The following is a 27,962-nucleotide window of genomic DNA, read 5'->3' as shown; positions in this document are numbered from 1 at the left end:
AAGGAAAGAAGGAAGGAAGGAAGGAAGGTAGGTTGAGTGGGTTGATGTGGAGTATTTGGAACCCTGTGCTGTGTTCAAGGGAATGTAAAATGATGGAACCACTATGGACGACAGTATGGTAGTTCCTCAAAAAATTAAAAATCAAATTTTCATATGATCTAGTAATTCTGCTTCTGGGTGTAAACCTAAAAAAATTGAAATCAGGGTCTGAAAGAGGCATTGTGGAGTTTGGGGGATTTTTATAATTGTTCTTTTTTTATCTGCATTCAATTAATTAACATATTATGGATTATTGGTTTCAGAGGTAGAGGCATGTGATTCATCAGTCTTATCTAACACCCAGTGCTCATTACATTCCATGCCCTCCTTAATGTCCATCACCCAGTTACCCCATCCCCCCTCCTCCCCTCCAGGAACCCTCAGTGTGTTTCCTATGATAAAGAGTCCCTTATGGTCTGTCTCCGTCTCTGATTTCGTCTTCTTTTATTTTCCCTCTCTTCCCCTACTATCCTCTGTTTTGTTTCTTAGATTCCACATATGAGTGAAATCATATGATAATTATCTTTCTCTGATTGATTTATTTCACTTAGCATAACATACTTTAGTTCCATCGATGTCATTACAAATGGCAAGATTTCATTTTTTGATGGCTGAGTAATATATATATATATATATATATATACCCCATCTTCTTTATCCATTCATCTCTTGATGGACATCTGGGCTTTTTCCATGGTTTGGCAACTGTGGACATCGCTGCCATAAACATTGGGGTGCAGGTGCTCCTTGGGATCACTACATTTGTATCTTTGGGGTAAATACCCAGTAGCGCACTTGCTGGGTCATAGGGTAGCTCTATTATCAACTTTTTGAGGCACCTTCATACTGTTTTCCAGAGTGGCTGCACCGGCTTGCATTCCCACTAACAGTGTTCGAGGCTTCTCCCAAAAGAGGCATTTGTACCCACATGTTCATAGCATTATTCACGGCAGCCAAAAAATGGAAGCAATCCAAGTGCCCACCAACAGAAGAATTATAAACAAAATATGGTATACAGTACAATGGAATGTCACTCAGCTTTAAAAAGGAAGGGAATTCCGGCACGTGCCACAACATGGACGAACCTTGGAGACATGATGCTAAATAAAATAAGCTAGTCCCAAAAGTCAGATGCTACATGATTTCAGTTATTCAAGGATCCTAGAGTAGTAGGATCATAAAGACAGGAGAAGGGTGGGTGCTGGGGGTGGAGGAAGGGGAGGAATGGGGAGGTATCATTTAATGGGGACACGACCTTAGTTTTGCAAGATGAAAAAAGCTCTGGGCATGGACGGTGGTGAAGGTTGCAGAAAAATGTGAATATACCAAATGCCACTATACTGTACACTTAGAAATAGTTAAAATGGTAAAGTTTTATGTCATGTACATTTACCACAATGTTTTAAATAAATATTCTTTAAACATGATCATTGAGAACCAGAACCTGTATTGTATGCACTGTCTCATTTATTGCTCAGCACAATCCTTTGATGAAGGAGTTACTTATTTCATTCATCAATTGACAGAACTGAGGCTCAGAGAGATTTGGCAGCTTGCCAGGGTCTCAGGTTGCCTCCTGTTCCAGCCTGTCAGTCCTCAGAGCCCACCTGTCTGCCGAATCTTTCTCCTCCTCATCCCTCTCTGACTGTAAGAAACCTCATCTGTACCTGTCCCTCCTTCCTGCAGGCACAGCGGGGATCTACCAAGGAGCAAATGGCCTGACCAACGCAGCCGGATTCGGAAGTGTGCACCAGGTAGGTGTCACTCCCCCATCATCTGTTTTCCCTGTTCTTTCCCTAAATCAGGACACCCTGAGAGCCCACTCCCGCCCACACCCCCCGCAGAAATGCTGTCTCCTATTCCCTGGGTTTAGAGACCATAGGAGTCCGACTGTGCAAAAGGCCATCAGAAAGAAACAGTGTAGAGGCAGAGAAATTGAAATTACTGGCGGGTTTCCAAGGTGACATAGGCGATATCATAGATTATGTCTTGACCTGAGCCCAAGACACCCATTGACTGTTGAATCTAGAATGTATGAATGCAAATGCGTGTGCTCGCTCACCAGCCGTGACCTTCTCAAGCATGAGAATCCGTCATCTTCACCTCCGCATTCCAGTGCCGAGGGCCCAGCACACAGCGGGGGCTTTATAAATGCTTGTTAAATGACACCAGGTCAACCCTGTAAAGATGCTCTGATTGTCTTGCTTTCACTTAGAGAGCGAATTAAGAATGAGAGCATGGGAACTCTGTCCTATTTGTGGACCTCTTCTATGAAGTCTAAGATTATTTCAGAAGAAAAGGTGAACATGCTTTCCGGCTAACGTTAAAACAAAACTACCCCACAGAGTAGGTGGCGTATTTAACACATTTAAATATGAGGAATTCACTGTTTCTTCTTCAGTGAGCTAGAGAATCTAAGTGATTTAAATATTGGAAGATTGTTTCTGTATTTCCGTACAATTTCCAGTATACTGTGGACATGGATAAAATACTCGTAAATACAACAGTTCCTTTTAAGGTGTGGTTCCTCACTCTGCCCATTACACCAATAGGAGCTTGTCAAAAGCAGAGATTTCCCTAAATGCCACCCCCAGAAATTACAATTCTCTAGGGCCGGGGCAGTGACCAGGAAGCTGAAATTCTGTGAGTCCTTGCAGGGTTGAGAAGCACTGGTTTATGATGATGGTGGGACAGAGTATTTGGAACAATGACTATCATGGGACACCTGGAGTATGTGGTTGGTTTAAGCAAAGCTTGATTTAAAAAAAGGGGGATTGGCATTCCTTGATTTGATCTCTGAGATTTCCCCATAGAAGATTCTGGATCTCTAGTGCTGTGTAGGTGCTGCTGTACTTGTACCCCTCATGAACTTAATATGTCACCTAGTCTCCTGGGTCTGTGCATATGAGGTCTCTATCACTCATTCATTGGTTTGTTGATTTATCTAGTATTTATTTTTTTAAGATTTTATTTATTTATTCATAAGAGACACACAGAGAGAGGCAGAGACACAGGCAGAGGAAGAGGCAGGGAGACTGATGCAGGACTCGATCCCAGGACCCCACAATCATGACCTGAGCCAAAGGCAGACACTCAACCACTGAGCCACCCAGGTGCCCCTCTCTAGTATTTGTTGGGTTCCCCTCTATGTCCAGCACGATTTCAGATGCTAGGGATACAATAGCGATCAAAACAGACCCTGACAGACAGGGCCACATCCCCTGACTTCCAGATTGCAACCTCTGCATCCCCGGGCTGAGGGTTTTCCCTAGAACCAGAGCATAGGGCAGGAGGCAAGTGCCAGGGAATGAAGAGCCCGGGGAGCAGCTCTCAATCAAAGACTGGCTGGAGTTGGTATATGAACAACCCCAGCTCCCTTGCCAATAGGAGAAATCGTTCTGAGGGTATGTTTTATACCATCCCTGTGTTTCCCCAGGGAATTCCCTCCAGTCCCCATTTAGAAGCCCCCAGATTGGCTGCTCTTCCTTCTTCCCTTTGCAGTCTCACTTCTCTATCCCCCACCTGGTGTCTCCTCCACCTCCCGAATACTTGCATCCTTGTCTTGGGATCTGCATGTGAGGAGAGTCCCTGCCCTGATGGAGCTTTATTCTAGTGAGAGAGATGGAGATAGACAGCAGACCCACCTCACAAGGCCCTCTGCCATCGTCAGCCTATGACTGGGCTGCAGGACGGCCCCCACCCAGGCAGCCTTCCTCACTCAGCGCCTTGTGTGTCTCCCTTTCTAGGACTATACTTCCTACCCCGGCTTCCCTCAGAGCCAGTATTCCCAGTATTACAGCTCATCCTACAGCCCTCCTTACGTCCCAGCCAGCAGCATCTGCCCGTCTCCCCTCTCCACATCCACCTACGTCCTCCAGGAGGCATCTCACAGTGTCCCCAACCAGAGTTCTGAGTTGCTTGGCGGTAAGTATGGTCACTGTCTCGTGGTTATTGGTGGCTGAGACCTGAGCTCTTGTAGGAAGGATGGACTGGACAGAGGTCCCAGTTGTAATGAACTGGTCATTCATTGGTTAAATCCAAGAGCTAAATCCAGCCCTCAGATATGTTTTGTTGGCCTTTCCGTGTATGTGTGTGCGCCTTTAATTGTGCCCATGTTTAAAATGTTTTTTAAAGATTTTATTTATTTAGGAGATCCCTGGGTGGCTCAGCAGTTTAGTGCCTGCCTTCAGCCCAGGGCATGATCCTGGAGTTCCAGGATCGAGTCCCGCGTCAGGCTCCCTGCATGGAGCCTGCTTCTCCCTCTGCCTGTGTCTCTGCCTCTCTCTCTCTCTCTCTCTCTCTCTCTGTGTGTGTGTGTGTCTCTCTTGAATAAATAAATAAAGTCTTTAAAAAATATATTTTATTTATTTATCCAAGAGAGACACAGAGAGAAAAGCAGAGACATAGGCAGAGGGAGAAGCAGGCTCCCTATAGGGAGCCTGATATGGGACTCAGTCCCAGGACCCTGGGATCACGACCTAAGCCAAAGGCAGACGCCCAACCACTGAGCCACCCAGGTGCCCCCCTGTTTAAAATTTTTACCTAAAAATTCTAATTTCAAAAAAAAATTCTAATTTCTGCGTTCTCTTGAAAATAGATCTGGTCTTCTCTTGAAAGAAAATCTGGACCTGGTCACTTAGGTCTACATTCATAAGTGACAAACCCTTGGCTGGCTGAGTAATGTGTGCCCCATTCAGACAGGGCACACACGATTCCACATCTGGCCAACATACTTCAGGTTCATTACCTGCCTGGCCCTTGTATGCCCTGGGATTGATGAGCCCCAGTCCTCAAAGAAGGGAAACTAATATTTGTTACCCATCTGCGATGTGCCAAGCACTTATCTATGTGGTCTTCTCATTTCACTTATTTATATATTGATTCAACAAAAATTTTAAAGCACCTGCTGTTTTCCGAGCAGGAAATAAAGTGCAACATAGACTTGATTCTTACAGACAGGAATCAAATAATCACATAAATACAGAATTTCAAACTATGATAAGGAAAGTCACAATCCTCACAAAAACTGGTTTTCAGTTACCCCCTTTTTTCTAGGTAAGAACAATGAAGATCGGAGGATAAGTAACTTGGTAGTAGTTGGTGGAATTGGGATTTGAACCCAGGCCTCTTGGGCTCCATAACCAGGGCTCCTGGATATTCAGTAGCCACAAATAGCTGAGATTATTTATCTAAAACCCATTTGAGAACAGAAGGTCAGTGGCCATCAAACCTTGGTTCTCTCATCAAGAATTGAATCTTTTTTAAAAATCCTCACACATGTATTTTTCCATAGCAGAACAGCTTTAGGAATTCCTTTTATTGGCCAGGATTTTTTGGCTTCGAAAGATAGTAGATACAAATCAAACTAGTTAAGAAAAAAAAAAGTTTTTTTAAGATTTATTTATTTTATAGAGAGAGAGCATGCACATGAGTGGGAGGAAGGGTAGAGGGAGAGAAAATCTCAAGCAGTCTCCCTGCTGAGTGAGCCCAACACAGAGTTTGATCTCACCACCTTGAGATCATGACCTGAGCTGAGACCAAGAGTCAGACACTCAACCAATTGAGCCATCCAGAACCCCCCCAAAAAAGGAAATTTTAAACATATGTAATCAAGATATGTAGTAATTCAAGGCTGGGTCCAGGGGTTCAGATGATAATTTTTGGACTTAGTCTCTTTCTTCCTCTGGCTCTGCATTTTCCTGGGTCCGTTTTACTCTCAAGCAGGCTCTCCCATTATGGTGGCAAAGATGGTCACCAGCCACTTCAGGATTCAGTTCTGCCTTCCTATCTATCCCTCAGAGAGAATTCCTCCTTCCAAACAGCCCCTGCAGAGGTCCCAGGTAACACTTCTGTTGGCCCAGCTTAGGTCACATGCCTGTCCTCACACCAGTCTCTGTGGCAGTGGTTGGAATGCTGAGATGGGGCAACAGACCTGGGTCTCATGGCCACAGTGGGAGCTAGAGTTGGGTCATCTCCATCCAGACCATATGAGGGAGAGGGAGAGGTAGTTTCCAAAAAAAAAAAAAACCCAGAGCATACTACCCAGGGGAAGACAGAAGAGATGATGGGCCAAAGTACAGGTATCCACAACCAAAGGCACCCACCTAAATTAAAGAGTAACATGTGGTGGGGTGCCTGGGTGGCTCAGTTGGTTGACCATCTGCCTTCAGCTCACGTCATCATCCCAGGGTCCTGGGTTGAAGCCTCAAGTCAGGCTCCCTGCTCAGTGGGGAGTCTGCTTCTCTATCTCCTTTTGCCCTGCTCCCTCTGTTTTTGTTCTCTCTCTCTCTCTCTCTCTAAGTAAATAAATAAAATCTTAAAAAAAAAAGAGTAACATGTGGGGGAGCCCACGTCCTGGCCCCTGGGTGATGTACATCCCTATGCAACTAACTCACCAGCCTATGGATTCATTCATTCCTTCCAAAGATCTGCTATGCACATGGCTTCTCTTTTATGACATGGTTTAGATATATTATCATTAATTGACATGACAGCAATGATTTAGAATGCCCAGTGTAAAGAAGATACCATTGCATTTTGTTCTTTCTTTTCAGTGGGTTCTGAAAAACTGGGGCTTGTAGAAGTTAAGCTAACATGAGAGTGTATGGACATTGATTCAATAAATACTGGCTAATGGTTAGAACAAGAACAGTAGTGGAAACTAACTTCTTTTGTTCCTGAGGTTCTTGGTACAGCTGTTGCTTTTAGCCTTTAAATTTTCCATCACTGGGACAAGTTAATTATCCTCGGTTTGGTGACAAACTGAGACAACATGGCCAGGCATTTTTAAGTCCATGGTGGGCTTTTTTGTTTGTTTGTTTGTTTGTTTGTTTGTTTGTTTGTTTGTTTTAAGTAAGCTCCTTGTTGAGAGCAGAGCCCAGTGCAGGGCTTGAATTCATGACCCTGATATCAAGACTTGAGCTGAGATCAGGAGTCAGATGCTTAACCTACTGAGCCACCCAGGTGTCCTTTTTAAGTCAATTTTTAAGGAAGTTTAGGGCTTGAGCATTGATTTGGGTCATTGTGATTTCATTGCAATACTTAATGCGTAGTATCTAGGTAACAACTTCCAAATTGCTTTCTTTGAAGGGCATGAAATTTAACAAACTTTTCTTTGTCATAATTCTAAATTATCTTTGACCATCCTGCTTTTCAGAGTGTGGCTGCTCCACTTGGTTGCAGAAAGGAGATATAAGCAGGAAATCCTGAAGTAGTTGCCACTGTCTATGTATAATTTGGAACTGGATTCCAAAGACTTACTTCCTAAGAATTGGGGTATTTAGGAAGGTTATCTTTGTTCCCCATCAAGAGCAAACATAAAGGTTCATTGTATCTCTTTGAAACGTTTCTTTATTGTTTCCCCCTGTTCTTCATTTATCGCTTGGTCTAAGGTTCAACAATAAGTGGTTGAGATGGTTTTTACTGTGTGTCTAACAAGCTCACATAAAATCTAATGACATAAATAGTTGTCAGCTGTAACTGAGGTCTCTTGACTCTTTTCCCCAGTGTCTGTTATAAAGGAAGGGCATGTAAGCATGCGTGTGTGCACATGTGCACACGCGCACACACACCCACACACTCTCTCTCTCTTAAAATTTCCCATAAAAACTCCACTTTTGAAATTATCCAGGATCTCCTTGAGTGGTTGGTTCCAAATTCCAGAGCCTCAAGAGGTTTATATATTACCGATAGATCATGCTCATACTCTGCATTGCCTGGTTACAGTATCCTGATGCTCTTCTCTACCCCAGCCCCCTGCCCAGTCTGCATTGATATGCATTAACATACAAAGTCCCAGCAATTTACAGATGATTGCAGGGCAATTTGCTGAAGTAGAGGACAAAATCTGAACATACTTCACTCAAGAGAAAAAACAAATTAGTAGTGGTTCCTTAAGGGCTTTTTTCTTTTCAGACTTTTCAGTATGATGCAGATTATCTAAAAAGATAATTGGACAGACATTAGAGCTCCTGATTCTCAGGCCTTTGGATTCCAGGACTTGTACCAGTGGGGCCCGAACCCTCCAGACTTCCCCTACCCCAAGTTCTCAGGCCTTCAGCCTCAGACTGAATTATATCACCAGATTTCCTGGTTTTCCAGCTTGCAGAAGGCAGATTGTGGGACTTCCTGACCTCTAACTGCATGAGCCAATTCCTATAATAAACCTCCTCTTATATATATATTTACATGCATCCTGGGTTCTGTTTCTTGGGAGAACCCTGACTAATACACCATGAGTCAAAGAAAAAAAAAAAAAAGAAAATTTAAAAGTATTTTAAACTTAATGAAAATGAAACAACATGTCAAAATTCGTAGAACATCACTAAAGCAGTACATAAATTTATAGCACAAGTGTCTATGTTAGAAAAGAGGAGAAATTTCAAGCCAAACACCTCCTCTTCTGCTTTAGAAACTAGAAAAAGAGGAGCAAAATACACTCAAAGTAAGAAGAAGAAAGGGAACAATAAAGACCAAAATGCAAATCAATGAAATCTGAAAACAGAAAAAAAGAGAGAAAATCAGTGAAACCAAAAGCTGATTCTTTGAGAAGATAAATAAACTGATAAAACTCTAGATAGGCTGATACAGGAAAAAGAGAAAAGAGGTAAATTACCAATAAAATGAAAGTGATGACATCACTACAGATACTACAGATATTAAAGAGATAATGATGAAATTTTACAAACATCATGCCAACCTAAATAGATCTATAGCTTTAATAGGCCTATATCTATTAATGAATTGAATTTTTTGTCAGAAATCTTCCTTCAAAGAAATCACCAGGCCCTGATGACCTCGCTGATTAAGACTACCAAACATTTAAGTTAAGAACTATCAATCCTACACAAAATTTTGAAGAAAATTGAAGAGGAAAGAATACTTCCCAACTCATTCTATGAAGCCAGCATGACCCTGATGCCAAAACTAGACAAAGGCATTATAAGAAAAGGAAACCAGGGGCACCTGAGTGGCTCTGTCAGTTAAGTGTCTGCCTTTGGGGACACCTGGGTGGCTCAGTAGTTGAACATCTGCCTTCAGCTCAGGTCATGATCCCAGGGCTCAGGAATCGAGTCCTGCATCAGGCTCCCTGTAGAGAGCCTGCTTCTGCCTCTGCCTATGTCTCTGCCTCTCTCTCTGTTTCATGAATAAATAAAATCTTTTTTAAAAAAAAAAACTGTATGCCTTTGGCTCAGATCATGATCACAGGATCTTGGGATGAGCCCTACATCAGGCTCCCTGCTTAGTGGGGAGTCTGCTTCTCCCTCACCTCTGTCCCTACCCCCACTCATGCTAGTCCCCTCTCTCTCAACTAACTAAATAAAAATATTTTAAAAAAAGAAAAGAAAAGAAAACTATAGACCAATATCCCTCATCAACATAGATAAAACACTTCTAAACAAAATATTAACAAATCAAGTCCAGCAATATATGAAAGAAGAATAATATATAATGACCAAGTGTGATTTATCCCCAGGACGCAAAGGTGGTTTAAAATTTGAAAATCAATGTTATTTGCCATATTAACTAACTGGAAAGGGAAGGAAAAGTTCATCTAAGTAGATGCATAGAAAACATTTGACAAGATTTATCATCTGTCCCTGATAAAAATTCCAAATTAGGAATAGAAGGGAACTTTCTTTATTAGAAAAAGACATGTTATAGACTGAATGTTTGTGTCCTCCTCCAGATTCATATGTTGAAGTCCTAATCCCCAATATGTTGGTATTTGGAGGTGGAGTCTTTGGGAAGTAATTAGGTAATGACGGTGGAGCCCTCATAAATGGGGTTAGTGCAATTATAAGAGACATATCAGAGTTAATATATATCTCTCTCTACTGTGTCTGCATATAGCAAGAAGGCATCCATCTGAAAACCAGGAGGAAGACTCTGACTAGGAATAAAATTGGCCAATGCCTTGATCTTGGACTTCCCAGACTCCAGAAATGTGGAAAATAAATCTTTGTTGTTTAAGCCACCCAGTCTGTGACATTTTTGTCATAGCAGCCCAAGCTGACTAAAATAGGATAGCTAAAAAAACCTACAGCTACTCCCCAAGATCAGAAGCAAGACAAAGATATATACTCTTACCAATTCTATTCACCATTGTATTGGAGATTCTAGCCAGTACAGTAAGACAAGAAAAATAATTTAAAGCCTCCACATGGGAAAAGAAGTAAAATGACATGATCACCTATGTAGAAAATTAGATAGAATTTATTAAAAAGCTGAAACTAAAAAGTGAGCTTAGCAATGTTGTGGAGTACTAGGTAAATGTATAAAAATCAATTGTATTTTAATATAGTAACAATAAGCAATAGGAAATAGGATAGTTTTTTTAAAAAGACTTATTTATTTGAGAGGGAGAGAGTACAGTCAGAAGAGGCAGAGGGAGAGGGAGAGAAAAATTTAAGTAAACTCTGTGCTAAGCACAGACCCAGAGGTGGGGCTTGATTTCAAGACCCCAAGATCACAACCTGAGCTGAAACCAAGATTCAGGTGCTTAAATGACCACACCATCCAGGCACCCAGAAATGGGATAGTTTTAAATCTCATTTACAGTACCATCAAAAAATATTAAATGCTTTGGGATAAATCTGACAAAACATGTGCAAGAGTTGTACACTTAAAACTATGAAACTCTACTGAAAGAAGTGAAGACTTCATTTTTTTGATAATTGATTTATTTTTTCATAAGAGACACAGAGAGAGAGGCAGAGACACAGGCAGAGGGAGAGGCAGGCTCCCTGTGGGGAGCCTGATGCGGGACTCAATCCCAGGACCCCAGGATCATGCCCTGAGCCAAAGGCAGACGCTCAACCGCTGAGCCACCCCAGGTGAAGACTTTAGTGAATGGAAAAATATACCTTGCTCACAGCTCAGAAGACTTAATATTACTGAGATGTCAGCTCTTCACAAATTGATCTATGTATTTAACACAATCTCTGTCAATATCTGACTCTTCTCTGTAGAGATTAGCAAGCTAATTCTGAACTTCAAAGAATACAAAGGACCTAGAATAGCCTCAATGGCTCTGATACAGAAAAACAAAGTTGTAAAGCTAACACTACCTGATTTTAACACTTATTACAGGGGCACCTGGGTGGGTCAGTTGATTAAGTGTCTGACTTCTGCTCAGGTCATGATCCCTGGATCCTGGGATCAAGTTGGGCTCCCTGCTGAGAATGGTGCCTGCTTCTCTCTCTGTCTCTGCCCTCCCACCCCACCCCGCTTGTGCTTTCTCTTTTATTCTCTCTCTCTTTCTCTCTCTCTCAAATAAATAAGTAAATTCTTTAAAAAAAATACTATAGGGCCACAGTAATCATGATAATATGGTATCACATAAAGATAGACAAGTAGATCAATGTCCCAGAATAGAGAATGCAGAAATAAACACACATAGATATGGACAAATGATTTTTTTTATAAAGTTTCAAGACAATTCAGTGGAGAAAGGATAGTCTTCTCAACAAAAGATTCTTGACGACTGGATATCTATATTTGGAAAAACTGTACTTCAGCCCATAACTCACATGACATAAAAAAATTAACAAAGAATAGATCATAGACCTAAACATAAAACCATAAAACTTGTATAGAAAACAGGAGAAAATCTTTGTGACTTTGGGCTAGGCAAAGAATTCTCATATATGACACCAAAAACATGACCCAAAAAGAAAATAAATTCTATAAATTGGCTTCACAAAAATTTACAACTTTCACTCTTTGAAGGATACTGTGAGGAGAATGGGAAGAGAAGTCTGGGGGGCAAATAACTACAAAGCATGTATCTGATAAAGTATGTTGTATTAGAGTGTTCCAAAGAAACCAGAGATAGAGAGATAGAGATTTATTACAAAAAATAGCTCAAATCAGCAAGTCCCGTGACCCACCTCCTGCAAGCCAGAGAGCCAGGAAAGCTAGTAGAGCAATTCAGTCTGCGTCAGAAGGCCTAGGAACCAAGAACTCCAATGTCTGAGGCAGGAAAAGATGGACATCTCAGCTCAAGAAGAAAGATAACTTGCACTTCCTCTGCCTTTTTGTTCTATTTGGGCCCTCAGTGAAATTGGTGATGCTCTCCTGCACATTAGTGAGGGCAGATCTCTCCTGAGTCCATTGATTCAAATGCCAGTCTCTTCTGGAGACACCCTCATAGACACACCCAAAAATAATGTTTTACCAGCCCATCAGCTTGACACACAAGATTCACCATCACATATTATGTAATATAGGAGGAATTCTCAAAACCCAAGACTAAGAAAACAAACAACCAGTAATGAAATGGGCAAAATTTGAGCAGTCTACCAAAAAAGATACAAGGATGGCAAAAAAAAAGGGGGGGGTACATAATTAAGATGCTGATCATTTGTCATTAGAGAAGTACAAATTAAATCCATAATGTAGTACCCCTTAGAATGGCTGTAATCGTGAAGACTGACCATATCAAAGGTGGGCAAGGATGTGGAGCAACTAGAACTCTCTTACCCCACTGGTGGGAATGTGAAATGGCACAACCACTTTTGAAAACAACTTAGCAGTTTCTTAAAAAGTCAAACATAGACTCACCACACGACCTCATAATCACGCTGGTAAAAAGAAAGCTTATAGTCATACCAAGATTGATGCGTGAACATTCATGGCAGCTTTATTCCATCCCAAAACTAGAATCAACCCGAATGTCCATCCACAAGTGAACAGACAGGGCGTGGTAAATCCACACAATAGAATAGTACTCAACAACACAAAGGAATGAACTGTCCATATACGTAACCACATGGATTGAATCTCAAAACAGTTATTCTGGTTGAAAGAAGCCAGACCAAAAAAAAAGCATATATACTGTGTGATTCCATTTCTTTAAAACTCTAGAAAAAGCAAATTAATTTTTCTTGAGAGAAAGTGTATCAGTGGTCACCTGGGAAGCAGAGTGGTAGGCAAGGATCACAAAAGGATTACAAGGAAACTCTTGGAAGGTTGTGTAAAAGTGTAAGGAGAGAGAGAAAAAAAGAGTGAAATGATCCCTAAGAAGGTTTACATAAATTGTTTTAGCCTGTGTACCTCTGACTGTGACCTTGAACCTCGACACTTGATTCTCAAGAATGTAAAAAGATGGGGAAAGAGCTATTTGGGGAGGGGAAGCAAGGAGGGAGACTTTTTTTTTAAGATTTTATTTACTTATTTGAGAGAGAGCAGAACTATAGAGCACAAGTGGGGAGGCAGGGACAGAGGGATAAGGAGAAACAGACTCCCCACTGAGCAGAGCACCTGACGCAGGGCTTGATCCTAGGGCCTGGGATCAGGACCTGAGCCAAAAGCAGACGCTTCACCAACAAGCCACCCAGGTGCCCTGGGAGACTCTTAATATATTGACTTCCCCAACACCTTATTTAGCCTTTTTTTAGATGCCTGGTATATCCCCTCTTTTTAATAATATTTGCCTGGTTCGGGCAGGCCAGGTGGCTCAGCGGTTTAGTCCTGCCTTCGGCCCAGGGTGTGATCCTGGAGACCTGGGTTCGAGTCCCACGTTGGGGTCCCTGTGTGGAGCCTGCTTCTCCCTCTGCCTGTCTCTCTCTCTCTCTCTCTCTCTCTGCGTCTCTCATGAGTAAATAAATAAAATCTTTAAAAAATAATAATAATATTTGCCTGGATATTGATGGGGTTAACAAATGTTTTTCTAAGCCCCTATAGCCTTAGAATACCAAGTAAATCAGGATAAACTTTATCTACAACTCTTTAGCATCTGTGAATTTATTTACCACCTATTTCCACCCTCCAGAAGAAAGTCTTTGCAAGATCAATATTTGAGGATCTCTCATGCTGCGTCCTAAAAATGCTGGGCAATTGGAGATGGCCCTGAAGTCCTGACAACTCAAAACCAAACCTTTTCTTATTATGTCCTTAGTCTGCTAAGAAGTTTTAGAAATATTGAATAAACCAAGTTCAGTCCCTTGGGTTTTAGGGGGAAATCGTCCTTCCAGGGTAAGGGGGGAAAAGAAACCAGTCCACATTGCCAAGTATTTTTAGACAAAAGCATTTTCCTCTTCATGGTCCAAGAACTGGCAATTATGGAAAGAGAGATGAAGTCCACAGGATACATTTGGGAGCTAAAACAAGCAGCTGTGAAACGAGAGAGCGGGATGGAGTGCCCTCTAAGGCTCTGCGCTGGTTTATGCTTCTGTCCCTCTAGCGAGGAGGGCTGGCCCAGACTGTGGCTCTACCTCCAGCATTAGTTTGCGGGGTAACAGAGAGTGACGTCATCCCACTTCGGGAGTTAAGTAAAGACAGTAAACTCTGATAAAAAAAAAAAAAACAACAACAACAACAACATGTATTTCAAACTTCTGTGCTTAAAAAAAAACAATACAGCTTGGATGCTGGGTTTGGGACCTGGGTCCCTGGAGGGTGCTGCTCATTCCTGCAAGGTCATCAGAGGCATGAGGATGGCAGCCTCTCTGCACATTCCAGAAGCACCACCTCCTGGGTGGTGGAAGGGGCAGGTGGCCACCTTCTGCGCTGCACCTTCTCACTGACCCCACATGTATATGGGTCAAGCCAGAACTCAGTTCACATCATTTACTGACTCGTCTTAAGTGCCAGCCCTGTGCTGTCTCATAGAGAATGGAGCAAGCCACACAGGGAGAGCAACACAGAGAATTCCCCCCACATACGTCCCATTCGCCCCAAGCTGGGCATTTCTTAAAGACAGCAAAGTTTGCTGCCCTGCCCCATAGAAGTACTAATTTCCTTCCTTCTGTTGCTCTGGGGATTCTCAGGCTTTAGGATATGGAGAGTTGCAAAGGCAAAACTCTGCTCACGGACACTACAGCTCCCCCAGCGGCTCGCCCGCACTCCCTAGATCTCCACTCAGGTGTCCCCTTTTCCATGAGCCCTCCCAGAGGAGCCCATATCAGTTAGGAACCTCCCAGCACACCCCCACCCAGTCCCCATCCCATTTATTAATTCTCTGTAACACGCATCCTCACCCGGGTGTTCTGTCCTCACTTGTTTGTCTGACGCCCCTCCCTCTCTCTAGAAGCTCAGTACTGTGAGAAGCAGTGCCTGGGACAGACGATGCCTGCCCAGGGCCTCTCTCCCCCGTGAGTGAATGATCATGAATAGGCTGAAAGGACCACCCAGAGCAGATTTGATTTCCACGAGATCTTTGCGTTCCATGCTGCCTTTGGGACCTAGCACCAGGGAGCTGGTTCTGGTGGTGTGATATTTCCTGGCAAAGCTTCTGATATGTCCACCCCTCCCTTTCCTACACAGGAGACTATAACACCCACAATGGACCTTCCACACCGGCGAAAGAGGGAGACGCAGACAGGCCACACCGGGCCTCTGATGGGAAGCTCCGAGGCCGGTCCAAGCGGAGCAGTGACCCCTCCCCAGCCGGGGACAACGAGATCGAGGTAACTCCAGACTGCTTGTTTGACGTGGTGAATGTAATCTCTATCTGTGGCTGGAACAAGAACCTGGGGCAGGGGGCAGAGTTCTGTCCATGCACACAGGGGAGAATGGCCCTTTGTGTCTGCAAAGCTCAGTAACAGAGAAAAGACCACTTGATGAGAAAGTAGAGAAGAATTATGTTGGCCATAAGGAAGTACTGTTGACTGACCAGGCTAGGAAAAGTGATCCTGGAGATAGTAAAGAACATAGGACACAGGTTCTCAAATGTAGGCAGGGGAGCTGTGAAAACCTAGACTGCTGGGCCCCCGCACTCTGAGTTTCCAATTCAGTAGACTGGGGGCGGGGGCTGAGAATTTGCATTTCCAGCAAGTTCCCAGAACGTGCTGCTACTGCAGGGTTGGGGACCACATCCTGAGAGGCTCTGGTAAGGACACAAGTGGGCAGTGGACCTCCCCAGCTGGGTTAGAGGGCTCTTAACCCTAGCCACATATTAGTATCACCTTGGATGCTTTTTAAAATGCAGGTGCACAGGCCCCATCCGAGACTAATTAGATATACATTGCAAGGGAGTTCTAAAGTTTCCCCTCATGGTTCTAATATGGCTTGGATATTTATCTGTCTGGAGACAGGAGGCTGGCTCAGATGAGCTTGCACTGTTTTCCATAATGCTGAGTTCCTTAGTAGCTCATGACCTGGGCTACACCTTAGAATCTCCTGCGGAGCATTGAAAGCCTTCATTTTCAAGCTGCACCCCAATTAAATCCAATTCCCTGAGGGAGGAACCCAGGCATCAATATCTTAAAGCTCTCCAGGTGATTTCAGTGTGCAGCCCACGCTGAGAACGGCTGGTCTGAGAGATGTGCCAGTCTTTATTGTAATAAAGCAAGTGTAGGATTATTGTTCAAGCACTGACATTTTCCCAAACAAACAAACAAACAAAAAAAAACAGCATGCATGAGAGAAGAGGACAGAGTATTAGTGGGGACAGAGGCAAAACAGATGCCTAGAAAAACAGAAAGAAGCAATCAATAGATATCTAGGGAGAAAAAATGGGCATGTTCATTAGTTCATACTTCTTTGCAAAAGGCAGAAATATAGGAAGGCAGATCTGTTGGCTTGAGTGTGCTGTGAGTATACGGGTAGTATCAGCAAGGTCTGGGTCCAGGCCGAGAGATCCGAAGGCATCATCATCCCATCTCTAGTCATAACCCTGTACGATTTATGCAGCAGCTACATAGCTGGCCCTTGAATTCAGATGTACTAAGAAATATCATTTTCACCATTTCCTTAAAGTCAATGTAATTTTGACTGAGTCTCCAGCCAGTCTCCGGACTTCTGGGTTTCCATGCCATACCTTGGGCATGGGAATCCTTGTTGAGGACGGGAACCTTGGACTTCGAGACACAATCCTTTGGTTGCAAGCAACACAAACTGGTTCTGGTTACTTAAGCAAAATGGAAATTACTGAGAGGGAGCAACATGGAGAGGAAGTCACAAAACCAAGGTTCGAAAGAACAGTAACAAACAAAGGCCATGCTGAGGAATCTCTGGAACCTTGAGGATGCTGCCCCTGCTGGAGAGTAAACCACGTGGGATCCTAGCAGTCACTTCACACTGTGTCTGATTCCAAGGAGTCAGCCTCCCACTGGCCTGGCTCAGGCTGGCCCTTGATTGACAGTTCCACCAAGACAGCACACAGTGGGAGAAGAACACCAGCGTGCTCTTATCAGATGGGGACGGGGTACTGGGGGCCCGACAACAAATGCCCCACCACCATGGCTTTTGAGATCTAGCCAGCATTCGCTAGTGGAGCTGTACTCACTGGCAGGGTTGTTAGCACTTGTTCATGGCTAGGGTCTGTCCCAGCTGTCCCAGAAGGTGTTGAATATTTGGGATACCACGCTTGCCTCCTACCTTTGGTCAGCCTCCCGGGGTGTACTAGCAGCCATCCCCCCTGAGAGCTGGCCCCCCTGGGGACCTGCCCCAGTTCCAGCCTTCCCCCTGTTTCCGGGACTGCTCTCAGGCAGAGGGATTTGTCCTTACTTTTCCTCTAATTCTCGAAACCCTGACCTTCCAACACGGAGGAGACTTTGCACCATCCCCTCAGCTCTGGGCCTCTACAAAAGCCTAGAAGAAAATCTGTTTGCCTCACGTTGTCTTTGCTTTGTCTGCCTCCCACATTCCTGAGGATTTCCTGCAGCTTCAGGTCACACGTCTAAGGAGATGCAGAGACCAGAGCATAATGTCTTTTTTTTTTTCTTTCATTAATCAGTCACTTTATGTGCCTTCTGCTCTTGGTAGGGGTGGGGAGGGAGACATTTTCCGCTGAACGGAGAAGGTAGTGGAGGTGGCAGGGAAGTCGGGGTTTATAGGGCGATACCATTCTGGAAACATCTGCGTCTTGATTCCAGAGGAAACAACTAGGCAAGGACAGTCAAAAAAGCGTGAGCTATGTTTTACTTCCATGCTCGCCGTCAGCGTGGAGGGTTGGCCCGGGTCTCACCTCCCAAGTCTTTGGCAGTGTTGCTAATGACGGGAGCCCACGAGAGAGAAGTTATGTAGAGAAGTGGAAAGGAGAGAAATTCTGAGTGTAGATTAGTTGAAATCCCTCAACTGCAGGTGCCAGAAACCAACCTGAGCTAGCTCAAGTGAAAAAGCAGAAGTTATTTTAGGGATACCGAAATACTCTCAGAACCCCAGGGCGGGGGACAGCAGAGTGTCAGCAGGATACTGGAACCAGTAGGTAGACGAGGCAAGGAAGTACGTTTATACCTTCTCTCCCCACACGCCACAGTGCAGGTGCTGGACTCCCGGACCTGGTGTCTTTTCAGCGGCTGGCCCCTGGGCTCCACCCTCCTCCAGCCCCACTCTGCTTCTAACTGAATCCAGGTCCTGGAAGAGGGTGGGGTGGTCTTTCCATCCGTCTCTTCCCTAGAGACTGGCCCTCCCTGTCCTTCAGATCGCGTGGCCGCCAACAGCCACTCAAAGATGATGAATGTCTTTCTAGGTTCCAATTTGAAGTTTTCAAGGAAAGGCCTTTGACCCAGTTGGGATTAGGGGCTTTCTCTGACCCAAACCCTAGTGAGCTAGAGAGTCGGGTCACCTGCATAATAGCCCCCAGAAACCCACTCACTAAGGATCTAGGGCAGGGGAAGAGAGGGCTAGGGAGGGGGACAGACTTTGTTCTTCAAAGGGAGTGTAGTACATAAATTAATGGAATCTGCATTCAATTTGAAAATATTCACTGATTTTTTTTAATTCCTTTACCAAAATTTCTAAGTTTAACTAATCCAGCTGAGTTAGTTCAGATAAACTAGGACTTAGAATATTGAAATCCAGAAGCCCTTCTTAAAAACAGTAGTTGTTGGGCACCTGGGTGGCCCAGTGGTTGAGCGTCTGCCTTCAGCTCAGGGCATGATCCCCAGGTCCTGGGATCGAGTCCCACATTGAGCTCCCTGCAGAGAGCCTGCTTCTCCCTCTGCCTATGTTTCTGCCTCTCTCTGTGTGTCTCTCCTGAATAAATAAATAAAATCTTTAAAAAAAATAGTTGTCAAACTTTTTTTTACCATGACTCATAATAAGAACAACACTTAATACTGTGACCCAGCACATACACACACATAACTATAATTAGACCAAAAAACTCATGAAATGACACTCAGATCTGCCGATTACTTTGAAAAATCCCTGCACTAACTGACCTTCTCCTCCTACAGACCACCCTGCTCTTTACTGTTAAGGGCATGGCAAAGGCCTATGTGTAAGTAGAGCCATTCACCTCCAGAGAGTTTTCAGGGGTGGCCCATTCGAGATGGCAGACTGAGTAGCTGCCTTTGGCGCTCATCCCCTACACCAGCTACACACACAATCAGTCGGGCCCTTTGCTCTTAAAAACAGTCATCACCAGGAAAATGAGGAAAACCAACAATGTGAAAAATTAGGTCAAGAAAAGGTAATAGGATAAATGATAGAATATAAGAAATAAAAAAGAACGTAGGAAAATTCTGTTTGGCTTTCTTATAAGGATCCAAGAAGCTCTTGCCTCCAGAAAATAAGAAGTGGAGGCTCTTGGGAAGGAAATATTCAGAGACAAAGTAAGAGTCACTGGAAATTTTTAAATGACAGAAGTTCAATAGAAGGATTAGGAGAAAATGTTTAAGAAACCTCCCAGAGTACAGATCAAAAAGACAAAACTATAGAAAGTATTTAAGTATAAGCAGTATCGATCAAAAAAGTCTAATTTGACTGTCAGGAATTCCAGCAAGAGAGAACAGTGGAAACGGTGGGAGGAAATCATTTAAAGAAATAAGATCGAAAAAAAAGAAAGAAGGAAGGAAGATCGAAAATGCCAGGTGCTGAACAGTATGAATGCAAAAAGATCACAGCTAGGTATATCCTCCTGGAACTTGAAGATTGCAAATATAAAGATCCTAAGTATCCAAAAGAGAAAAAAAAAGCAAAACTTACAAAGGACTGAAGATCAATGAAACATCACACTTGTCACCAGTCACACCGGACACTACAAGCCAATGGAGGAATGCTTTCAAACATCTAGAGGACATTATTTTCCAATTGGAATTCTGTACCCGGAGGTACCATAGAGCAACATAAAGATAGCGATGTAGGAATTCTATTTTCGAGGCATCATTTTAGAAGAAGCAGCTTAAAGATGTGCTCAAGCAAACCAGGAAGAAAACCAAAGAGAGGGGCACCTAGGTGGCTCAGTTGGTTGAGCATCCAACTCTTGGTTTCAGCTCAGGTCACAGTCTTGGAGTCTTGGGATCAAGCCCCACATTGGGCTCTGCACTTAGCGCAGTCTGCGTGTCCCTCTCTCTCCTCCTCTGCTCCTCCCTACTTGCCCTCCTCCCCTCCTTGTGCCTGTGCTCACTCTCTCACTCTCTCTCTCTCTCAAATAAATAAATAAGATCTTAAAAAAAAAAAAAAAGACTTGGGATCCAAGAAAAGTGGATCTCATCTGGAAATGCAGTAAAAGGACATCTCAGGATGCTAGCTATGCGGCAAGCCTGAAGATGATCCAGTCCACACTGGAACATCCTGTCACTGAGGAGGAACAGCTTTGATATGGAGGGTGTGGCCAAATTTGAGATTCTAATGAAGACACATCATTGGAAACTAGAAAAGAATTAAAGAAATTAATAAACTCCTGCAAAAACAAAAAGTTGTTCCAGACAGGACATGGCTCCTACATCGACACACCGGGATATGGCATGATTTTAACTGAGAAAGAGCGCAGGAAAGGACGTGACCTCGATAGGAGGAACTGTCTCTTGAAAAGTGGCTCTAGGGTTAGGACATCTGACACCCAGAGAAGGAAGGGAAATCCCAGCATTACTGGGCTCTGCAGGGAACGGTAATCACAAGATGTGAGTGCTCTTTACTGGTTACCAGCTTTGAAAAGCAGCATCTAGACAGAGCCCAGGAGATGGAAGTGCAGCTCTGAAACCAAATGCACGAATAAGTCTGTCCATGTTGGCAGCGCAAAGTAAGGCTAACAACGCTGCTCAAATCGGAGCCGGGGGAGTGGAGGAAGGGGTGGGGACGCCAGCAGCCATCATCTTCCATGGGGGATTTACTGTTTTAGCCGAGGAAAGTGTCCAAAGTAGATGGTCTTAGAAATAAAGGGCCTCACATATGTGAAAAATGCAAAGTCCTGGAAAAATGAGGGACATTACCAGGAGCTAAACCCTCATCTTTTGCATTACTCAGTCAAGAGCTATTGTCTAAAGTTAGCAAATTGGGAAGTAAAGAAGGCATAAGTATGTTACTTAAGAGTTGTGGAGGTAATCCCCAGGATTGTTAAAAACAGGAGCATTTAGAAGCAGTTGGGTTTATGGTGAGCGGTGAATGTAAAAAAAAAAAAAAAAAAAAAAAAAAAGGTAGTACTTCATTTTTCCCAATGAGTTATATGATTTTTATTGTTGTTTTTGGCCTGGGCTCCTCCATTTTCGAGCTTTTATGTGGAAGGCAAGAACAGGCTTCTTGGTTCTGGCATCTGTGGGTTGATAGGAGACCAGAATTGGCCATCAGAATCCACTTTACACAGCTGAGGTTGGATGGGGACCCAGTGACACATCAGTGAGTCACATGTTTTATAACTTAAAGATAATGTTTTTCAAGATTTCTCTCTCCTCCCGGGGAATTAATTTCTGCAGACATTAAGTCAGATGCAAGCGAGTCCATTTGTCTCCATTCTCTTCCTCTCTTTCATCACAGCGTGTGTTCGTGTGGGATTTGGATGAGACAATAATTATTTTTCACTCCTTACTCACCGGGACTTTTGCATCCAGATATGGGAAGGTAAGAATCCATTTTGTCTCTTCTCTCTCTCTCTCTCTCTCTGTGTCTCCCTCTCTCTCTCTTTTTTTCAACATGACAATCTGTCCAGCTGGTTTGTCCTGGGAATTGTGGGGGTAGTTTATGAGACGGCTTCTCCAACTAAAGCTGCCCCTCTGGGTCAGTCTGGGTTTGAGAACTCCTATGAAATTTTTCCTCGACATGTGAAAATTTAATTAGCTTCCCCTCCTGTCATCCCCCATCCTTTCTTCCAACACACAAGGCGTTCAGCATCCACTTGGTAGGATATAAGCTTAGAGGCTTCAGCTGTCTCCCTCCTAAGAGGGCGAGGATGCACTGTGGCCAAAACCAGTAATCTTAGCTAAAAAACGAGGTAAAGTATTTTTCTGGTTCCCTGTTGTTTATCTTAGTGTCTCCGGCAGATGAATTCCATTTTCCTTCCGTTTCTCTGAGACGAGGGGGAGGTGTTCTCTCAGCTCCGGCGTGGACCTTCGCCACAGCTTTGCAAACATATCATCAAGTTATATCGGAGAACCGTCCAGTTAGAATTCTGGGCAAATGCTGTCAGCTGCGGGGTGGTGAAGGCAGGCACCACGGACCCCACCTTAATAATGCAAAAACGAACCGGGCAGCTAGCAGCCAAGGCCTGCCGATTCTAGGCCTTGGCCCTGTGGCCTCCCCAGCAGACCACATGTGGATGCCATCTCTGCAGGGAGACAGGTGGGGGTGGAGAGACAGAGCTTTCGAGAACAGGCGAGCCATCATCTCATCCGAGGTGAGCGACCTGCTGGCAGCTGCTTCCACGCATGGGTAGGAACCATGAGACTCACCAGCGCCTGGAAAATATTTCTGTTTCTGTTTAGAGACCAGAAATATGATTTGACATCACCTCATGGCTTTTCCAGCTGCTCATGTTTTTTATGGGGGTTATAACAAGCTGGATGTGTAATTAGTGGGATAGATTTATCATCTGCCATTATGTTGTAAAGAATATAAAAATGGTGTCGGTGGTGCAGAAATCTCTTGCCACGTAGGAATGCCGTTAATATGTCTAGCAGTGCCTGCGGGAAATCCGGCGTGCGTTCTTGGATGGAGCACAGCTTAGGTAGAGGATGGCAGAGTCAGAGCTGCTGAAAACACCAGAGTGGACTTGGCAGCCATTGCAAAAGGTTGGCCCATCCCAAAGGGCCTAGAGTAGTGGGTTGCCCACTCGGTCTGGGTGTGTTTGGGGTTTTCTAACCAAGGGTTAAGTTCCTTTCCCCCCCCCCCCCCCACCTAAAGAAAGCATGCTTTCACCCTGCCTGCCCTTAGAGATAGCCCACTCTGAAGTTCTACAGCGGAACAGTTGGGTTCTGGTAGATTGTGTAGGGCTGTGTAATCTTGGGGATGGTCTTTGTGTCTATGTCAGCACCGTTCCAGAAACCCAACTGTGGGCATCCTCAAGACAGGCACAAAGCCCAGAGCACCTTTCTGAGCCCATGCCACCTGAGCCGCGTCAGTCCTCTTTGCCAGAAGGGTCTTCCTCCAACACAAGCCCCGATCGTGCCACTTCCTTTCTAGAAAATGGTCACCAGCTTCCTCGTCGACAAACCCTAACCCCAGCCCCCCAAGGCCCTTCATGAGCTGGCTCCCGCCCCACTCTGCAGCCCCATTTCCCACTACTCATCCTAAATTGCTTTCTGCCCTCAGACTCAGCCACATTGTCTCTCGTCTCTGCTGGGTTTCTCCCAGGAAGGACCAGGCACGGAGCAGGAAGGTGAGGCAGGGGCAGAGGAGGTGGCCAGTACAGGTTGCATAAATAGTTACTCCTACAGATGAGGCTCAGTCCCACCAGAGGCCCCCAGGAGACTCTAGAACATACATCCCAAGTTGACCCTGGAATGAGTGAGGGTGCTGGGATATTTACCCACAAGTTCCCTTCTGTCATAGGTTGAAGGCTCTACTAAGAGTATCACCTCCCTGCACTGCCCGCCGGCCCCAAGGAAGCCCTAGAGCATGGTGCTAACAATTGAAAGCCTCTGCATGTAGAGGAATGGCAACAGCTGAGGGGAAATGGGGAAGGGGCACACTGGAAGCCTCTGCTGTAATCTGGAACATTCTAGCATGTTGTTTCACTAGATTAAATCTTAGTTTCAGTTCTCATTAGCTTCCTTCAAGAGGACTTTGCTAACCACTCCCCTTTATCTAAATTGCAATTCTTCTTATTACTGTGTTTTTCATGCATAATTATGCACTCACCGTCTGCCTCCCTTCTAGGCTATATGTACCATCAGGGCAGGGTCCACGAACATGTGCCTGGACCAGAATTGCTCAATAAATATTTGTTGCATGAATAAGTCAGAACAATCCTCTAGAATGAAAGCTACATGATGACAGGCACATTTTTTGCCCTGTTTTGTTCATTGCTTTATCCTCAGTTCATAGAACAGTCTCCCCCGCCCCCTGCGACTTAGAAGGCGCCAAATAAATATTTGTCGAAGGAAGGAAGGAAGGAAAATAGTATCAAAACAAAAAATGCCTAGCTGGTGGCCACCGACCAAATTCAGCCTGCAGACATTTTTGTTTGGCCCCTAGAGTGTTTGAAAAAATGTGAATTTGTCGCCAACATTTAAAAATCAGGAGATTGTACAGACCAAAACAATCCAGATTTCCAACTCTTCTTGAAAAATTAGAAAATCTGGCAATCCTACATTCTCATGTGGCAGCAATCAACAGGAGCTGAGTAGCGACTAGCCTCCTTAGAGGGGGCGTCTGCTGTGCAGCCCAACCACAGCCCCTACTTGGCCTGTTTAACCCACTTGGCCCCACTGGCATCTGAGTGCCAACATCTATGCTGGAATTTCAGAACCACTGAAGGCCGGAGTTGGAAGGACCTAGGAGACCAACATGCACAAATAGTCTCCATAGTACAGAAGGAGAAACTGAGGCCCAGAGAGAGTAAGATCACCCAGGAGAGAGTAAAAGTCATATTTCAGGCTCACTTGCCTGCCTGTGAGCACCCAGGATGTCCAGGGAAAGCTGAGATGAGAAGCTCTTGGAGCATCCCAGGTCCCCTGTGCCATGTTCACTCCAATTCTAGAATTCACCACTCCCTCCTCCAGTTCTCCCCTAGGTAAGGAATGGGGGATTTTTATTTTCATTTGCTAAAGCCAGCCACCCCGAGGGAGACCCAAAATAACCATGGCTTAAGCAAGACAGTTTATTTCTTCCACATAGCAGTCCAGGCATGAGCAGCTCCAGCTGGTAGGGCTGCTACACAGCACCAGGCACCAAGGCCCTATGTGTTCTCTGTCATCCCTAGACCGTTGCCCTCATAGGCAAGATAAAACCTAGCTCACCCCCATGGTACATTCCACTCAATGGGAAGAGGGAACAGGAAAAGGAGAATTTACTCCTCTTTATTTTACTTCCTTTTTATTTTTTTCCCCTCTCTGCTAAGGGCCAGATACAGAACCTATACGTATCATTTCTATTTGTATCCCATTGGCTGGAACCTGATCACATGGCCACAGGTAGCTGCAAGGGAGTCTGGGAAATGCAGTCTCATCACGTGCACCATTAAAGTTCAGAAAGAAAGGAAGAATGGATATTGGACAGCTAGCGTTTTCCTAGCGCAAAGTACCATCTAATAAGACGAAGAACAATGAAAGAGAAAAATGTTGAAGAACGTAGAGGGCAATCGTATTTGTAGTTCTGAAGCTCCAAAGAGAGGTCTGGGCTACAGCAATAAACTTGGAAATCAGAGAAGTATCGAGGACCTAGAGGAACAGGAGCATGAGCCCCATCTTGCTGACAGAGTAACTGAGGCACCGGGGGGTTATGTAGTCAAGGTATTCATAATAGAACAAAAATATGTGACCTTGACTTTTGGCCCACAACTCTTCCTCTTTGTGCTTTTCCAGAACCTACAGCTATGTGGAGCTCATTATTAAATACTGGTATCAAGCAGGAGTCAGTTTGAAGCATGCAGTGTTTAAGCTATAAAGGGTATTTATTGAATCATAATAATTGAAACACTCAGAGGAATCTGGAATTCAGGTTGGGCTGGATCCAGGAGCACAAGCAATGTTCTCGGGGCTTGGTCTTTCTGTATCCCTCAGCTGACTCTCTCCATAGAGCAACTCCCTGTCAGCAATCCCAGCTGAAAAAGAAGGCCTACTTCCTGAATTCCAGCACAACTCTCAGGCTTGAATCTCATCGGCCCAACCTCTGTGGCTCTGATTAGCCAGCCCAGATCAAGAGCTGATGCCCAGAGAGAATAGAGGAGCAGATCAGCTCCATCCCTACCAAATGCACAGAATGGGGGACGGATGTTTCCCAAAGGAAACTGAAATGCTCTTTCCAGAAGAGGGTGAGGACCACGGAGGTCCAGAATGGGCTCTGAAGGCCGAGACAGCCTGTACATCCATGCCAGCGCCCAGCGGCTCTTTGCCTGTGGCCACTGCATTGAGCACTGTCCAGGAAGCAGAAATCATACCAATTGTGGTCCCAGCCAAAGGGGTAACTTGCTGTTTACTTAGGGAAATAAGACCAACAGAGCTAAAATGATTAAGGAATGATTCAAAACAGAGTGTTTGAATTTTCAAACAGAAACTGGGCTCTCTTCCTGTTCCCAATCAGAGGCATGTGCTGCTCGAGGCTGTCATCTCTCCACTTCCTTTCCATCTCTTCCTACCCGGTGCTCGGCGCCAGAGCAACCCCTTGGTAGCTGTACCTCCCCTCATCTTGTGGATCCATTAGAAATTCCCCGGAGAGCTGGAGCAGCCAGCAATCGCCGCCTCTTCCCTAACCTCTCCTCCTCCCACCCCGCTCCCAGCAGTCCCTGAACTCTACTTTTTTCCAGCCCGGATTAGGCAAATGCAAGGTGGTCAGGAGCCTTTCTTTGCCTGTGGCCAGGAGAGGACTCTAAGAAGGATTAATCAGCAGTCCACCGTCCAGGGGTTCACAGTGAGTCCCCCGACTCCTCCCTTTGTGCCTTGCTTTCCAGGCAGCTCAGTATCCGTTGGAAAGTCAACTCTGGGACCAGCTGTGTGTGTCTTTTTAATAACAGCTTTCTGGAGATCTAGTCCCCACGCCCTACCTGCATGCTCCAGTCTGTACAATTCAGCGATGTTTAGCATCTCACAGAGTTGTGCAACCATCACCACCATCTAATTTTAGGATGTTTTCATCACCCCAGAAGGAAAGCCTGTGCCCTTAAGCAGTCACTTCCCTGTCTCCCCCAGGCCCTGGCAAACTACAAATCTGCTTTTGGCCTCCAGAGATTTGTCTCTTCTAGACATTTATTATAAAATAAATCATACGGGGGGGGGGAATAAATCATACAATATGTGGTCTTTTGTGACCTGCCCCTTTCACTTAGCCTGCTGTTTTCGAGATCCATCCACGCTGTAGAGAATACCACCCCTCCGTCCCTTCTCATTGCCGTGGGATTCTCCCTTGTATGGACTGGACTCCACTTTGCCTGTCCCTTCGTGAACGGAGGGGCTGCTAGGCTTCGGGCTGTTACGAATAATGCTGCGTACATCGAGGATGAGCTTTTGCATGGACATCTGTCTTCAGTTCTCTTAGGTGTGTACCTGAAGTGGAATTGCCGGGTCATATGGTAACTCCGGGTTTAACATTTTGACAAACTGCCAGACTGCTCTCCAGAGCAGTTGCATCATGTGACGCTCCCCTACGTAGTATGTAAGGGTTCCAATTTCTCCACTTCCTCACCAACACTTGTTAGTATGTCTTTGGTTATAGTTCTCCCAGTGGATGTGAAGTGGTGGTTTTGAGTCGTACGTCCTTAATGACTAATTATGTTGACTAATGATGTTTTTGTGTGCTCATTGGCCATTGGTAGTATCCTCTTTAGAGAAATATGTCTTCAGATCCTTTGTCCACTTCTTAATCCGTAGGTCTTTTTCTTGTTGACCTCTAAGAGTTCTTTATATATTCTGGATGTGTATGTGATCTGCAGTCTTTTGCAATGGGAGATATGTGATTTGCAAATATTTTTTCCCCATTCGGTGGGTTGTCTTTCGCTTTGTGGATGGTGTTCTTCGAAGTATTTGAAGTATTTCCGGGGACAGGGATTGAAATTAAATTTGAGAAAAGACAGCCAAGGAAGGAGGCCTTATGGAGAAGCTGAATGTTGAGTAAAGATTTAAAGGAAGTAGAGGAACAGATATTTGACAGAGGAGCAGAGGGAAAAG

The 27,962-nt window shown here is 44.6% G+C and overlaps 1 protein-coding gene across 3 annotated transcripts in view; it reads left to right on the top strand.

Annotated features, from left to right (window-relative positions):
- The window catches only part of EYA2 (EYA transcriptional coactivator and phosphatase 2), a 263,139-nt gene that overhangs the window by 159,680 nt on the left and 75,497 nt on the right, over positions 1-27,962 (top strand). For all 3 annotated transcript variants that reach the window (XM_041733544.1, XM_041733545.1, XM_041733542.1), the window contains 4 exons: positions 1,726-1,793; positions 3,786-3,963; positions 15,307-15,449; positions 21,682-21,765. In XM_041733544.1, the coding sequence (XP_041589478.1) occupies positions 1,726-1,793; positions 3,786-3,963; positions 15,307-15,449; positions 21,682-21,765 (473 nt within the window). The remainder of the gene's footprint in view (positions 1-1,725; positions 1,794-3,785; positions 3,964-15,306; positions 15,450-21,681; positions 21,766-27,962) is intronic.

This window comes from Vulpes lagopus, chromosome 18 (assembly GCF_018345385.1).
Source record: "Vulpes lagopus strain Blue_001 chromosome 18, ASM1834538v1, whole genome shotgun sequence".
Taxonomy (NCBI): Eukaryota; Metazoa; Chordata; class Mammalia; order Carnivora; family Canidae; genus Vulpes; species Vulpes lagopus.
The sequence above is the reverse complement of the archived record's forward strand: the minus strand, read 5'-3'. Positions and strand labels throughout refer to the sequence as shown.